General features: G+C 38.8%; 1 protein-coding gene across 1 annotated transcript in view; it reads left to right on the forward strand.

Annotated features, from left to right (window-relative positions):
• TGS1 (trimethylguanosine synthase 1) overlaps nucleotides 1-16,144 on the forward strand; it is a 37,509-nt gene that overhangs the window by 5,931 nt on the left and 15,434 nt on the right. The window contains exons 2-7 of the mRNA XM_045292908.1: nucleotides 112-173; nucleotides 2,165-2,334; nucleotides 3,119-3,941; nucleotides 5,606-5,723; nucleotides 10,853-10,939; nucleotides 14,577-14,736. Coding sequence (XP_045148843.1) covers nucleotides 112-173; nucleotides 2,165-2,334; nucleotides 3,119-3,941; nucleotides 5,606-5,723; nucleotides 10,853-10,939; nucleotides 14,577-14,736 — 1,420 coding nt within the window. The remainder of the gene's footprint in view (nucleotides 1-111; nucleotides 174-2,164; nucleotides 2,335-3,118; nucleotides 3,942-5,605; nucleotides 5,724-10,852; nucleotides 10,940-14,576; nucleotides 14,737-16,144) is intronic.

Raw genomic sequence — 16,144 nt, forward strand, 5'->3', positions numbered from 1 at the left:
GCGGTAGGCGAGAAGTCATTTCATCAAATGCATTAGACTGCCTCGAGCTTGTTTGTCTATAAAGTTACAGCTAAACTCATGTCCATATGAACCGCTTGACTTGTTTTGCAGGGACCGAAGACTGTGCAATTTAGGATTAAAAAACTTCTATGTTAAAGGAAATAACAATGCAGGTAATTTAATACTGTATTCATTTGTCTATAACTTGTTATAATGATGTGTGAATTTCTTAGCATGTATATGAGGTATAATTCTGTAATTATAACTAGTCCTTATTATCTTGGTTCTAGTTTCCGAGTCAAAACCATTCTTGTATTTATCTATAGCTGTTGGTTGAATAGCCTGTTTGTTTGTTTGTTTGTGTGTGTGTGTGTGTGAGAGAGAGATTCCTTTTTGAATGGTTGCTATTAAATAAGAGTACCTTAGAATTTAAACTGTTGAAAAGTAGGGGAATGTATTGTGTCCTATTCAAAATGTTACGGTATAGGTAATGATTCTGATGACATTTCAAATAAACAAGTCTTTTGCATGAAGTAAAGGGTTAACTTTCCCATTTTAACAAGTAGAATTTGGCCTGTACATTAAGCCTAACCTAATGAACTGGAAACTTCCTTGGTCTCTCTGACGTCCCCAACTGGACTCCATTTTTTTCCTTTCCACATAGATCCTGTATGTTTCTAGACACTGAGAAAACTGCCAATGGGTTGACAGAAGTAAACCTCGTCATAGTTACCCTTGAAAAATTTTCAACTTAGAGCAGTGGTTCCCAACCTTCCTGATGCCGCGACCCTTTAATACAGTTCCTCGTGTTGTGGTGACTCCCCCAACCATAAAATGATTTTCATTGCTACTTCATAACTGTAATTTTGCTACTGTTATGAATCTGGTGGCCCCTGTGAAAGGGCCGTTCGTTCAACACCCCCCCCCCAGGGGTCACGACCCACAGATTGAGAATCACTGACTTAGAGATATTATACACACATACACACCACGCATAAGAAATTATGAATGCCATGAGAGTAAGAAAAAATTTAAAGCAGATTCATATTTCCAACTCTTCTCCTGCTTTTCTTCACTCTTCTTTTTTTCCTGAGCTTTTCACAAGTCCAGTGAATGAAACAGTAAGTTAAGTTCCCTTCATTATTTAAATAGATACTGTATATACTCAAGTATATCAGCCGAGGCACCTAATTTTACACAAAAACTGTATTACACATGTGCTGAAAACTCGGCTTATACATGAGTATGTACAGCATATTTTCCCTTTAATCTCATAGGACTTTGTCAGTCTCCCATTTTCCCCATTGCCTGTGATCAGTGAATTGTAATATGTAATGTAACTTAGGTATGTTAAAATTCAAATAGTGTTTATCAGACATTTTAGGCAAAAGAGAATTTGAATTTGCATTTGTCGATTTGTAGTATTTATTATCAGGTAACCATACAGTTAAAGTAAAATTTATTTTTGTTAGGATAAAAGCTTTGTATATTTTCTTTTAAAAACTAGGATGAAGGAATCTGAAATGCTCTTCCAACTCAGTGGATTTTGAACTTTTTAAAGCAGACCCCTTCGTTAAATCAACCCTTAAGCAGCATCCCAATATCTGAATCTGTTTGTGGCTGAAGTGTCTGTGAGAGGTTGATGACATTCCTTTCTAATTAATAATTTCTCAAATAACTACATGCATCATCATTTTTAGTCCGCTAATGTAGCTCAGTCCTCATGTAGCTGAGTTACCCGTGGCGACCCTACCGTGGAAACAAAGACCTTGTCTGCCCTGGTCCTTCTCACCTCCTCCTCTGTACACTGCACAGTGCTGACACAGAGCACGTACTCCACAATCTAAGTAAGAGCAGCTGGGTGGTCCTTCTCACCTCCTCCTCTGTGCAGGGCACAGTGCTGACACAGCACGCACTCAACAATCTAAGTAAGAGCAGCTGGGTGGATGGAAGGCAGAGCAGAAACTAGACGTTGTTTTTGGTTCTTAAGTTGGCTATTGTCGCTAGTCCATGTTACCATCAAGTTCTCGTATTAATCATAATCTGCACACCTCTTTTTGGAGGGTCAGAACTCCATATCTCAGGTTCCATTTATTTAAAATTAGAATGATAAGACATGCCTTCAAATTTCCTTTAAAACTTGGCTAATAAATGCTTTCTGTAGGTGATCAGGATACAGAAGAAGAAGATGGTCATTCTCATGGCAATGCAGCATCACTTGACAGCAACAATGTAGACCTCGATGAAAGTGAACTTGATTCTGAGGCTGAACTCATGAAAAGTATGGGACTACCACTTCAATTCGGTGGAGTGTCTGCACATAAGAATTTTGAGGTAAATATTTGTTATTTTTCTTCAGTTTTATTATAATTCACATCATACAACCCAATCAATCAGTCATGTCTAGAAGAATTGTACAATCGTTACCGCAATCGATTTCAGAACATTTTCACTGTTCCCCCATGCCTAATCACCTTTAAAATGAGTTTTGTAATCACATTCAGTTCTAGTGCTCCCGCCACTTCCTGCCTTCACTGTTGCTCCCGAAATCCCTCCCTCTCCCCATCTCCCACCCACCACCCTACATCCCCGACAACAAATTCTTGCATCGGGTATCATCTCCGTGCATCCACTCCTTCTGTGTTTTCTAAACTGTTAAACCCAACAGAAACAATCAAGAACAAAAACAAAACGCAAAGGTAAAGGTAAAACAATACTGATATAAAGATTAAAAGTACCACAATAAGCAGAAGAGAAATTTTTTAAAAACTCTTAGTATACTTCCTGGATTAGATCATTCAACCTCTTCACATGTATAAATTTATAAATTAACCACAGTTTGTAAGTCCTGCTTCATGTGTCCCTGTTTTCTCTTGGGAATGTAGACAGTGAAATATGTGGGAGCTTCAAAAAGTTCATGGAAAAACCTCATCACCATTTCGTTCCATTTTTCTAAGAACTTTTTGAAGCCCCTTCATAAGCTTGTTTGTAACTAAAACCCTAGGGTGGGGTCTGAAAATATTTTGTTTATTTTAATGTCAAAGTAGATTTGTATTATACTTCGTCTTCTAGTTTGAAAAGTGCATTTTATGTTCAACCTGTCATTTGTCTGATACAGGTGTCTATGAATGCTAGAAATAAAGTTAAAAGAAAAAAGAAAAAGAAAAAACATCAAAAGAAGGACTTAGATGAAATTGTGAGAGAATCGTGCAGAAATGAGTATGATGAAGATGACAATTTGGCCCCAGAGAGTCCATCCTCATTAGGACAGTGCGAGGACATGAGAACATGTGAACTTCAAGGCAAGAATGACATTGAAACTGAACATCTTCCTAATGAAAATGCATCATCTCCAAAGCTGGACATTGCAGAGAAATGGGAAAAGTACTGGAACGAGTATGGAGAAGGGCTGTTATGGCAAAGTTGGCAAGAAAAGCATTCATCTCAAACACTATCTTCTGAACCTTGGAAATGTCCAGATACAAAAGCAGAATGGGAGCAACATTATAGTCAACTCTATTGGTATTATTTGGAGCAATTTCAGTATTGGGTTGCACAGGGGTGGACTTTCGATGCTTCCCAAAACTGTGATACAGTTACTCCTGAATCTAAAACCAAAGGTCACGAGAACGAAGATGAAAATTGCACAGAGGTGGACGTGATGTTTCCATCTTTATCTCGTACAATTAGTAATGAAAGCTCTAGTTCAAGTGATGATGAGCAAGACGAAATACTTGATGGAATGAGTAATATAACTCTAAATTCTGAAGAAGTAAAACAAAGCCAGCTGGAGTGTTCGGTAAATGTTGGTGGTCAGCAGCAGCTAATTGACGATAATAGGAGACGAGAATGCCCTGCTTCCAGCCAAAGTGAGCCGTGTAAGGGTGGAACTCAGAAAGGCAACGAGTCTAATAATGGACACCCTAACTCACCAGCTCAGGGTAAGACCAGTCACACTTGCTAAGTTGGATAATGGATAGTAAAATGAAAAATGGATAGCAAAGTAACTAATAATCCTTTATGCTACATTTAAATAATAACTGTTTATAATGTACTGAAATGTTATAATACATCTTAATTTCAGATCAAGCTTATTCTTATGTTAACAAAAAGAATGTTTGCATAGAATTCTCAGGGTTATCATGGCTTTCTTACACTTTGGTGTTTAGAAATTCCTTGAGAAATCTAATTTACAGTGATTTTGGAACTTCCCAGGGTTCTCCAAGGCATGAAGTTTATAAGAAGCAGAATTAGAGTGGTTGGAAACCTAAGTTTGCGGCGAGCCAGGCATCATTGTGAGTCATGTAGAATTTATTCGTTCATGGAATTCTGACTAAGAGGATTTTAGTTAAGTCTCATCAATAAAGTATGCAGGATAAGACGCTTACTTGGTTCCTGAATAGTAGTTTATTAAAACCTCGCTGTGTAGGATGGTACCGTTAGTGGGCGTAATAGCAGCAGTGAGACTGGCGGGATGAGCCTCCTCTCGCTTGGTGCGGACTCGTGGCACCAGGATACTAGAGAGAAGGAACCGATTATAACGTGGGCATTGTGAACCCAGTGATGATAGATGGCAGCTTGGCATCCTTGATGCTGGAAAGTGGCATTTACAGACTGTCTTCTCGGCCTTATTTCTAGGTAAACAAAAGCTTTGGACCTTTTGCTTATTAAGTTGATTTACTCTGCTCATCTAAGATGGCAGATCTTCGTCTAGGTGAAAATTCCCTTAAGAGAGAGTTATTTTATTGCTTTTTATTACTCCATATAATTAAAGACTTTAAGTTTTGATTTGTTTAGAACCTTCTTAAGGTCAAAATACAAGGTATATATTGCAGTTCTAAATGAATGTTTTCTATTGTTTGGAGTTTGGGTATTTTACCCAAATCATCAAAGCTTACTACTGTGTACTTTGCAGACACATTGCTACTTTTAGTCCCATCCTCCCACCCCTCACTTCATTCCACTCAAAAAATACAGCACACGCCGATAGGGTCAATTAAGTATATATGTTCCTAATTTTTAAAAAAAATTGTGATCGTGCTGTCCTTGGAGACATTTAGATTACAATTTCATGAGTGCTTTATCATAAAGATAACATTGTGGGTTAATTTAGGTAACATTTCAACAGCTATGAAGTAATTTTATTTGGCATTTTAATAATTAGATCATGGAGCCTTGTAAGACTTAGTAGACATGGTGATACCTTGTTTTTAATCCTCAGACTTTGCACATAGACACACAGAATAGATGTGATGTGGCACTATACATGGTATGACTGTATAGTTTATTGCAGCAGAGGCAATGAAATATTTTGATCTCTTTTAATAATGACAGAAGAGTTGTTAAACTTATAATACCCAAACTCACTGCCATCAAATAGATGCCAGCACATAGCGACCCTATAGGACAGGGTGGAGCGGCCTCTGAGTTTCCAAGGTCGTAACTGTTTACCAGAGTAGGAAGTCCCCTCTTCCTCCCTAGGAGCAGCTTATGCTTTCAAACTGTTGCCCATGTGATTAGCTACCCAATGCTTCACCACTACGCCACAGAACACCCTAAACCTAAGATAAGGGGACATCATCACAGCCTATCTCTTCCTCTCTAGATTCGCAGGGGTCTTCAGGAACAAGCACAAGCAAAGAGAAACCACACACCAGTGGTACTGATGGAGACGAGAGTGAAGAAGATCCACCTGAATGTAAACCAACCAAGCTCAAGAGGAGGCAAGTTACACACCAGTTCCTTTCCTAAATGTGTTCATCTAAGTGTTTGTACCCAAGTATGTGATGATAAAGTGCCTGGTCTGCGTGCAGCACTGCTAATCCATGTGGAAAAGAGATAATTTACACTGGCAAGGCCTAAACATTCTCATCTATAAAATGGGACTGCTGCCCTTTTGAGGGAGATGATTGGAAGGCGTGCTACTAGACCATAGGATTTATCTGACACTCCGTAAATAAATGATACAAAGGTTGATACAATCTCTCTCAAGGAACTTTGTCCCTGCCCACCCCAAAAGCCTCAGCCTAATCACAGAATTTTTCCATGAAATAGACTTCAGATGTAACAAATGTAATGCTCTCCTTGTATTTGTAGGACACTAAAGAAAGCAAGGTAAGGACCTCACGAAAAGTTACGTACAACAATAGAGTGGGAGCTGTAAGGCTAAGACCAACTGCTTTTCTCAGCAGTAATCTCGTTATTATACTCTTGATGTGTGTGATGAAGCCAGTAGAGAATAACCTAAGGTAGTGATTGTTACAGGTGCCATCCGGCTCCAGCTCATAGCGACCCTTATGTACAACACAACAGCCCAATCCTGCGCCATCCACACAATTGTTCTTAGGTTTGAGCCTGTTTTTGCAGGCACTGTGTCACAATCCATCTTGTCGAGGACCTTCAAGTCTTGAGGACCGCTGGGTAGTCCTCTGTAGAGCAATTCAGGTTATCCGGGCACAGGCAGCAAACAGCAAGGCAGGTCACCAACAGTCAGCCAGATGACAGGGTCCGACAGTCCCCAGCTCAAGAGATGTAAATTCCAGTGGTGTGGCGAAGCAGATCTTGAAGGAACGTCAAAGGACAGTGACAGTCCACGGGCTAGGTGTCCCACAGGTAGTGTAGCTTGCAAATTGAGGCAAAGAACAAGCAAGGCAGCCACACACTGGTCTGATGATCAAATAGCAAGAGACCCAAGAACTAGAAAGGTGAGGCTCACTGAGCCATTTATCCCTCCGCCCTTCAATTAACCCAGCATGTGTTTATCGGCCAGGTTGGCACAATAAACTAACTACCTCATCTCCCTGTTTTTGCCCCTAAAAGAGCATTCAGGCCACACTTCTTCCAAGATCTGTTTGCTGTTTTGGCAGTCCATGCTGCTTTCAGTATTCTTCTCAAGCACCGCAATTCAAATGCATCATTTCTTCTTTGATCTTCCTTATCTTTCACATACACGAGCATTGTTGTGGGTCTAAGCAAGATGAAATCCTTGACAACTTCAAACTTTTCTCCATTTATCATGATGTTGCCTAGTGGTCCAAATGTGAGGATTTTGGTCTCCTTTGTATTGAGTCCTAAGCCACAGTGAAGGCTGCAATCCTTGATCTTCATCTGCAAGTACATCAGGTCGTCCTTACTTTCAGCAGGCAAGGTTATGTCATGTGCTATCACATGTTGCTACTGTGCCTTCCTCCAATCCAAGAGTGTAATAATTCTTCATGTAATCTAGCATCTCTGTTGATTTGCTCAGCATACAGATTGAAAAAGTATGGTGAGGGGATACAACCCCAATACACACCCTTCCTGGCTTTAAACCATGCAGTGTCCTCTTATTCTGCTCACAAAACTACCTCTTGGTCTATGTACAGTTTCTCCATGAGCACAACTGTATGTTCTGAAATTCCAGTTGCCAAGGCTATCCATAGTTTGTTACAATCCACACATGGACTTTGCATAGTCATATGATCTCTATATTGGCATAGTCAGTGAAACACATCTTTCTTTTATTCTCTACTTTCAGCCAAGATCCATCTGACATCAACAATTAAATCACGTCCTCTTTTGAATCTGTCTTGAACCTCTGAGAGCTCCCTATAAGTGTACTGCTGCAAGTGTTGTTGAATGATCTTCAGCAAAATATTACTTGCATGTGATATTACATTGTTCTATAATTTGATCATTCTGTTGGGTCACTTTTCTTTGGAATGACTGCAAATATGGAGCTCTTCCAATTAGTTGGCCAAGTAGCTATCTTCCAAATTTCCTGGCACAGATGAATGAGTGCTTCCAGTGCTTTATCAGCTTGTTGAAACATTTCAGTTGGTAATATATTGATTCCTGATACCTTAATATTGACTAATGCTTTCAGTGCAACTTGGCCTTCTTCCTTCATTGGTTCTTGTTCATATGCTACCTCTTCAAATGGTGGAATGTTGACTAGTTATTTTTGTTAGAGTAACTCTATGTATTCTCCTGTATCATTCAATATTTTGCCATAAACTATTTCAATTCAAGACTTGAAATTTTCTTAAGTTTTTTCAACTTAAGATATGCTAAATGTCTTTGTGGTTTGCTAACTCTAGGTCTTTGCACATGCCATTAAAATATTTTGTCTTTTCGAGCTGCCCTTTGAAATTTTGTTTAGCTCTTTGAATTCATTTCTTCCATTTGCCTTAGCTGCTCTATGATTAAGATCAAGTTTCAGAGTCTCTTCTGATATCCACTTTGATCTTTTCTTTTTTTCTTGTCTCTTTAATAACCTTTGCTTTCTTCAGATAACATGTATTGATGTCCTCCCACGGCTCATTTGGTCTTCTGTCATTAGTGTTCAGTCTTGAGGTGCTCTGGATTATCGATTGGTATATACTCAAGGTAGTATTTTTGGCTCTCTTGGACTTGTTTTTGACCTAGAGATGTCTATGTGGTATTGAAAAATGGTAAATTCTGTCATGTGATCTCCAGGTTCATTTTTGCACCAAGAACAAAGTTTCCAACTATAATTCTTTCCTCTTTCTTTCCCACTTTTGCATTCCAATCACCAATAATTATCACCGTATCTTGATTGCATGGGTGATGAAATTCAGACTGAAGATGTTGGAAAAATTCCCAGCCTTGTCCAGTTTTAGTCCATATGTCCAATATTAGCTCACATGTGCGATACCAGTCTATAAATTCCTCTTCCGACTCATACAACACATACAATGATGCCGAATGCAGGAAAGTCACAGGCCGATGGGTGGAAAGCCTTATGAATCCAGTGGCAGTGGGAGCATCTCAGTGCTAGTGTGGAGCTCCTCCAGCTCCAGGGCTCTGACTCCATCAGTGTAGCTCCATCTGGCTTGCCAACAGAAATATCTCGAAGCAGACAGTGAGGGTCTGTCCTCCAGTGACCTTTTTATCTCTGTGGTACCTCCAAATGAGGTCATCAAGCTGTGACCTGATTGACAGGCCAAACTCCACCCCTTCACTCCCAACAACCTCAAGTTGACACCAGATTATGTAACCACCACTGTTGTATTGACTCTATTTCCTTGTGATGTTATCCTATCACAGACAGCATTGTACATCAAGATCTTGAAATGTCCTTTTTGGCTATAAATGCAAAGCCATTCCTCTTGATTGTGTTATTTTCAGCATAGTAAACCATATGATATTCTGATTCAAAATGTCCAATACCAGTTCATTTCAATTATCTAACACCTAGAATATCGGTAGTTATGTGTTCCATTTCATTTTGTTGACACCCAGTTGTCCTAGGTTAATACTTCGTGCATTCCAGGTTCCAACTATTAGGCAATGTTTGCAGCTAAATCTTCTCTTTTTGATTGTGACCTATCAGCAAGTGAGGGTCCCGAAGGGGTCACTCCCACAGACTGTATTCCATTTGCATCATTAAAGTTGACTCTTCTTTGAGAAGGCACCTCTTCCCCGGTCATATTTAGAGTGCTTTCTGACTGAGAGGCTCATCTACTGGCACTATCTCTGACAGCGTGCTGCTTCTAGCCATGAGGTTTTCAGTAACTGGCAATGTTTTGATATTCTTCCTAGTGTTTTGGTTTTTCGGTGACTAACCCATCCGGAAATGGACAGCCTATTCCTTCTTTGTAGTTTGTTCTCAGTCTGAAAGCTCTGCTGAAACCAGTTCACCTTGGGTGACCGTGCTGACATTTGAAATACCAATTACAGAGTGTCCAGCATTGAGCAACGTACAAGTCACCACAATATCATGAGTCTTAGACTCTAAGGTTGGATATGGTCAAATGCTAATAATCACTATAAGTCAGTGGTTCTCAACCTGTGGGTCGCGGCCCCTTTGGAGGTCAACGACCCTTTCACAGGAGTTGCCCGATTCATAACAATAGCAAAATTTCAGTTACGAAGTAGCAACGAAAATAATTTTATGGTTGGGGGTTCACCACAACATGAGAAACTGTATTAAAGGGTCATGGCATTAGGGAGGTTGAGAACTACTGCTATAGTACTCAAGGAATGGATGAATCATTATGTCATTTGGAAGATAGTTAGAAACACTTAGCTGGCAGGTATGAAGTGTTCCACATAAGATTTCATGCTCAAGACCCTAGAAGAGCTGAGAGCAGAACTCAGGAACACCGTATGTAAAACACTTGCTTCTGGTGTTCCCTCAACCTATTGGACATGACTTATTAGCTCCCTGATACGTCCTCCCAGATCTTGGCGTGCGGAGACAGACCATTTGTGTAATTATTATTTCTGAAATCTTCCTAGAAGGTAATGACAAATGTTCAGTGAATTTAACTTAATTAGAAGGACTAACTTTGTAAATACATTTGTAATGTATGTCACCACTTCTTGTGTGTAGTACTGTGGCTTATTCCATTAGGGTTCTAAAAGCCCCTCTGGTATACGAAAGCGTCTGCATTTTTTAATATTCCTTGTAGCACAGCCTGGTTCTTCTGAAAATAGTTTTTTTTGCTGTTTGTTTATTTTGGTTGCGTTGAAAAGTTTCCACATGTTTTCCTTCCAGGGAAATTACACTGGGAGAGAAATGTAAGACTGCGGCTTGTACTGGTGATTTCCCAAAAGAAAATGGGAAGATTCATACTAGAATGTAGCAGTGGGAATAACTGCAGGAAATACCTTAAGATGGAGCGCTTACTGTTACGTTTCAAATACTGTCAGATGATTTTTCGCATTTGGAAAATCCTGATGAAGATAGTCCTTTTTGCTATGTTTCTAGATTTATGGACGGTAGTTAAAATTGTGGTGGGTTAAGTTTGCATAGGTTGGTTATATTTACCTATTGATATTTGCCTGTACTAGTGGGCTGTGGAGGCCGGCTTATCGCTGTTTACCTTCTGCTTGTTTGTTTGTTTAGCCATGAATTGGACATCGATGAAAACCCACATTCAGACTTACATGAAAATGGTTGTCTTCTAGGATTCCAGCATGGCTCCGGACAAAAGTAATTATTCCAAAATGCTACTACTGTCTTAATGAAGTCTTATCTGGTATTCAGATGACATTGGGGATTTTATAATTGAAACATGAACTTCTATTAGTAGAATTGTAGAAATCTAACCCTACATTGGTGATATATGAACTCAGTTGATCTTCATAGCAATCTATTGTTTTTATTCCCCTTTTATAGATAAGCAACGTAATTCACAGAAATTTTTCCCTTGGTCAATATCATATCCTTAATTGGAGAAGAGAATGTAGCCCAGGTCTGTTAACTTCTAACTGCAGTTCTCATTTTACATCGTGTCTCACAGGAATTTGGTGCACCTGTCATGGAAAGTTCAAATCTGTAATAACCTTTGGTTGTTTTTATTATGAAATTAGTAAAACTCAAACAAAGGTAATTATGTGTGAAAATCTCTCCTTCACACTATTTCACCAGAGGCAGACAGCGCTAATTTGGCACATGTATTTGTGTGTGTGTTTTATGATTATGTATACTATGTTATGCACATGACTCCAGTTTTTTTAAAGCACTTGAATAGTAAAATCATAGTATACATAATCTGCAGCTAGCTTTTTTTTTTCTATTCTATTATGTACCATGGATATTCAGCAGTAAAGAGAACATTTACCTAATCTTAATGATAAGAAGCACAGTATTTAATTCACCATTTAGGTTGTATGAGAATCTAGGCTATTTCCCATTTGGGGCTATTACAGATAATAGTGATATTACAAATAGACAGAATATCTAAGTTCAATGCCCTTAAGGTCCATCCAGGTTATAGCATGTACTAATAGTTCATTCCTTCTTATTGCTATGTAGTTGTACACATTGTATAGATGTAGCAAAATGGGTTTGACTGTTCATCAAGGACATGGGGGTTGTTTCTACATTTTGTTTTTCATGTGTGTGTGTGTTTTTTTGTTTGTTTCTACATTTTCACTATTACACAAATAAAGCTATTGTGAACATTAGTCTCATAGCCGCCCTATAGGACAGACTAGATCTGCCCGTGTGAGTTGCTGAACCTATGAGTCTTAATGGGAGTAAAAAACCTTGTCTACCTCCTGCAGAGCCGCTGGTGGTTTTGAACTGCTGACTCTGCAGTTAGCAGCTCAATGTGTAACCCACCAAACCTTCAGAATCAATTTGATGTCGGTGCCTTTTTTTTTTTAAATGAACATTTGTATATAAGCTTTTGTGTAGAGATAAGGAAAGCATGAAAAGAGAATCAGATGAGGGCCAGTTAAAAAGTATTGTTGCTAAAGTTCCAGTTCCTGTATGTGTAGGTTTATTACAAAGAAAATATGCTTAAACATGTTTCTGCATTCAGGTGGTGGTTGCAAACAAATTCAGTGATACATTTGTCTTGGCACCTTAGGTAATAAAGGAATCAGCACACTTTAGCCACTTGAGTCCAGCCAAAGGTGCCTCAGAAGAAAGGCCTGAGATCCACCAGGAAATGTCCAAAATGCACGCATCCACTTAGTCTATGCAGAGACAAGCTGTGTTTAAGCATGCCCCTGCAATCAGTGGGGAGCTGAGTACAAATTCTCTTTAATACACTTCTTATAGTCTTGTTGTGGTGTCTTTGGGGTTGGGGGGATTTTTTTTTTTTTTTTGAGCCACATAAATAATTTTGAAATTGCAGCTTATAACAAATTTTTAGCAAAACTCAAGTGGCAATCTTGCTAAATCATTGAAACTCTGCAACAAGAATACAGGAATGCTACCCCCCACAAAACAACAGGTTTTTCAATTGACTTAATGTTTCAAGGAAGATTGGGAAGACCTCAAAGATGATGTGAAAGAGGGAAGGCCATCAATTATAATAAATGAGGAAACTGGCTAACATCTAAAGGCTATTAAGTCAAAAACACAATTAGCATTGATATAATTGCTTCTGAAATTGGGATCGCATGTGGTTTGTCATTTTGAATTGTAAGTGAACATCTTGGCCTCAGCAAGCTTTCAGCTTCATGGATGTTACAAGCCTTGTACAGAGATGAGCTAACTCAATAAGTTAATCTTTCCGTCTGTCTTTGAAGCAAGATGAAAGCCAATAAACACTATTTTATGAAATGAATTGTAATCAGGATGAGTCTTACATTGACTAATACAATTCAGAGAGCACTAGTGATCCAGTTAAGCCAGGGTGCTCTGGAAGGTATCTGCTGGGCCTATTACATTCAAAGCAGAGGGGTCAGTGCAGAAGTTTATGGTGGCTGATGTTTAGGGTCCTAAAAGAATAGCCTTGATAAACCTCCAGAAGACAAAGATGATCACGGAGGATCCTTTTCTGAAAGGAAGTTTTTAAAGACTTGAAAATGGCACTGATGAGAAAAGGGCCAGGAAGGTGGGATTTTTTTCTAACACGACAATGTACCGCTCACTTTTTGAGGGCAGCAAAGCTATCCAATGAGAATCTTTTTATGAAACCTTAACCCATCACCCACACACCTGATCTTGTCCCGTTAATTTTTCTTTTGGGTCCCCAATCTTAGAGTATTAAACTGAATTTGTATTCCTATTAGATGCCAACAGTGCTGTTTAGATATGGGGTAAATCAAAGACTGCAGATTTCTAAAGCAAAGGGTTAAAGAACTAGAAACACTACTTTCCAAAGACCTAGATGGAAGATATGAGGGAAACGGTGGCTTCATATTTTGACATCTTCGTTTAATAAAGGTTTCTATGATTTTTAGCAATTCATTTTGACTCACTTTTGTATAAGAACATCTGAACATTGTTGGACATGACAAGAGTATGCTGAACAACTGAGGCATGCTAAAGACCTACAATTTATGCTTGTAATAACACTTTAAACCAACACTTGGATCTTTGATGCTTCTAGGAGTTAAAACTTCAGGTCTAATGTAAGTTGTGAAATTCAGATACTTACACATTATGAAGTGAACAAGAAAAGGGTACAAGGCACTATCTTAAAGTTCACTTGTAAATTAAATCCAAATCAGCTCAGAAATACATGCTGATAATTAACAATACTAGAACAAGTTTTGAAAATTATTTTATTTAAAAAAATTATTTTATTTTCCTTCTGTTCCTTCAAAGCAGTTGTTAATATGATCGTCTGTTCATATGATCGTGGAGATCTAAAGTTTAGTAATAAAGTACTTTGTAGTTGGTAAATATTCAATGTTCTCAATCAGGTAAGGCTTGACAGTAAATAGTCTTCAGGATTATAAAATTCCACAGTTAGATCATAGGCTTTCTGAGTGGCACAGTTTGCACTCATCTGCTACTGTCCTAAAGATTACCGGTTCAAATCCACACCACAGAAGAAAAACCTGTCTTCTATTAATAATACAATGGAGCAATTCCAGTTTGTAATACGTAGGGCTAACCCCTGTCATTAGTCAGGGGGTTTTATATAATTTCTACATTCTGCTCTATGTTAGATATGTTGATATTCCCAACTTTGATTTTTCACATTTGCTGTAGAATTAACATATAAATTAGACCTTAAACTACATTTTTTAACTTTATTTAATGATTTTTATAATTTTAAATGGAATTAAAGTGATAGCTCCTTTTAAAAAAACAGCCTCTTGATAATGGTTGGGTCAGTCCCTATAAAACTTTTCTGATAAAGAAACTGACTTCTTTGTCCTAGATATGGTGAGATTTCAGATTTTAGTCATCGAAAGGTCAAATATCTGGAGAAGAATGTGAAGTATAAGTCCAAGTTCCTGGACATGCGAAGACAAATAAATATGAAAAACAAACAAATCTTTACCAAAGAATTTTGCAAGAAGAGCAAAACTTTGAGTAAGGTATGTATAAATTTTGCTTTACTTTTTTTTAAATCATTTTATTAGGGGCTCATACAACTCTTATAACAATCCATACACACGTCAGTTGTGTAAAGCGCATTTGTACATTCATTGCCCTCATCATTCTCAAAACATTTCCTCTCCACTTAAGCCCCCGGCATTAGGTCCTCATTTTTCCCCTCCCTCCCCGCTGCCCCCTCCCTCATGAGCCCTTGATAGTTTATAAATTGTTATTTTGTCATATCTTGCCCTGTCTAACGTCTCCCTTCACCCACTTTTCTGTTGTCCGTCCCCCAGGGAGGAGGTCACATATAGTTCCTTGTAATCTGTTCCCTCTTTCCTACCCACTCTCCCTCTACCCTCCCTGTTTCGCCACTCACACCACTGGTCCTGTAGGGCTCATCCGCCCTGGATTAAATTTTGCTTTATAAGCACAAAATAGAATCTCATTTTGTGAGCTGGACTTTGAACCTTAAAAATTGTTATATTTAAGTTAGAAGCTTATTTCTGATGGAGATCAGAATAAATAAAATTATTTTCCACTTGCTTCCTGGAGGAGATAGCCAAGGGGCCTTCCCAAAAAAGGTCTTTTCATTCTGTTTAAGCCCCTCATGTATTGTGTAAAACATTAAGTTGGCAGAAGCCCCTCATGTATTGTGTAAACATTTAGTTGGCAGCGTTGTGCAGTCGGAGTGCTCTGAAAGCTGTAAAGTAGTGGTGTGACAGAACATGAAGAGGTAACATGGCGTTGCTTGTGCAATAACGGTCTGTTTCACACTAAATAGCATCTTGGTAGCCTTAATTCTGATTCAACTTTTGCTGTAACTGAGTTCCTTTAGGAGCTCACACTGAACTATTGTACAGTGAGCAGACTGGGGTTCGTATCCATCGCATCTCCAAGAACCCTTTATGCCTGTACAGTATAATCTGTATTTCATTGTGGTTAGTTGCTAATGATAGCTCAATAAATAGTTTAGTGACCCGGGTTTTGTGTGAAATTAAGTACTCACTAATGATCAATCATAAAGAACTTTTTACAGTGTGGTGGGGATAATAATCCCCATATTTTCACCTGTAGCGAGGAGGCGGGATCTCACCATCAATGTGCCTGGTTCTGTTGTCACAGTTCCTTCAGAGGAGATCCTGGGTCTTGGGTGTGCCCATCTCATCTGTTTACTGTCAGCAAGCTCAGTCATACTTGCTATTATGAGGAATATCCTTGCGACTGAGTCTAGTAAAGACAATAAAGCCAGAAACTGGGGTTAACATCTTAGAATAAGCCTAGATGTAAGTACTCATGGCACTGGGGCTCAACACTGGATTGCTAACAGCAAGTTCAGTGATACATACCCACTGACCACTCCTCAGGCGCTCTGCTCCCGTAAATAATTGCATTCACAAACCCCCC

Source organism: Echinops telfairi, unplaced genomic scaffold (assembly GCF_000313985.2).
Source record: "Echinops telfairi isolate 266 unplaced genomic scaffold, ASM31398v2 ScPeMD7_1;HRSCAF=3_0, whole genome shotgun sequence".
Taxonomy (NCBI): Eukaryota; Metazoa; Chordata; class Mammalia; order Afrosoricida; family Tenrecidae; genus Echinops; species Echinops telfairi.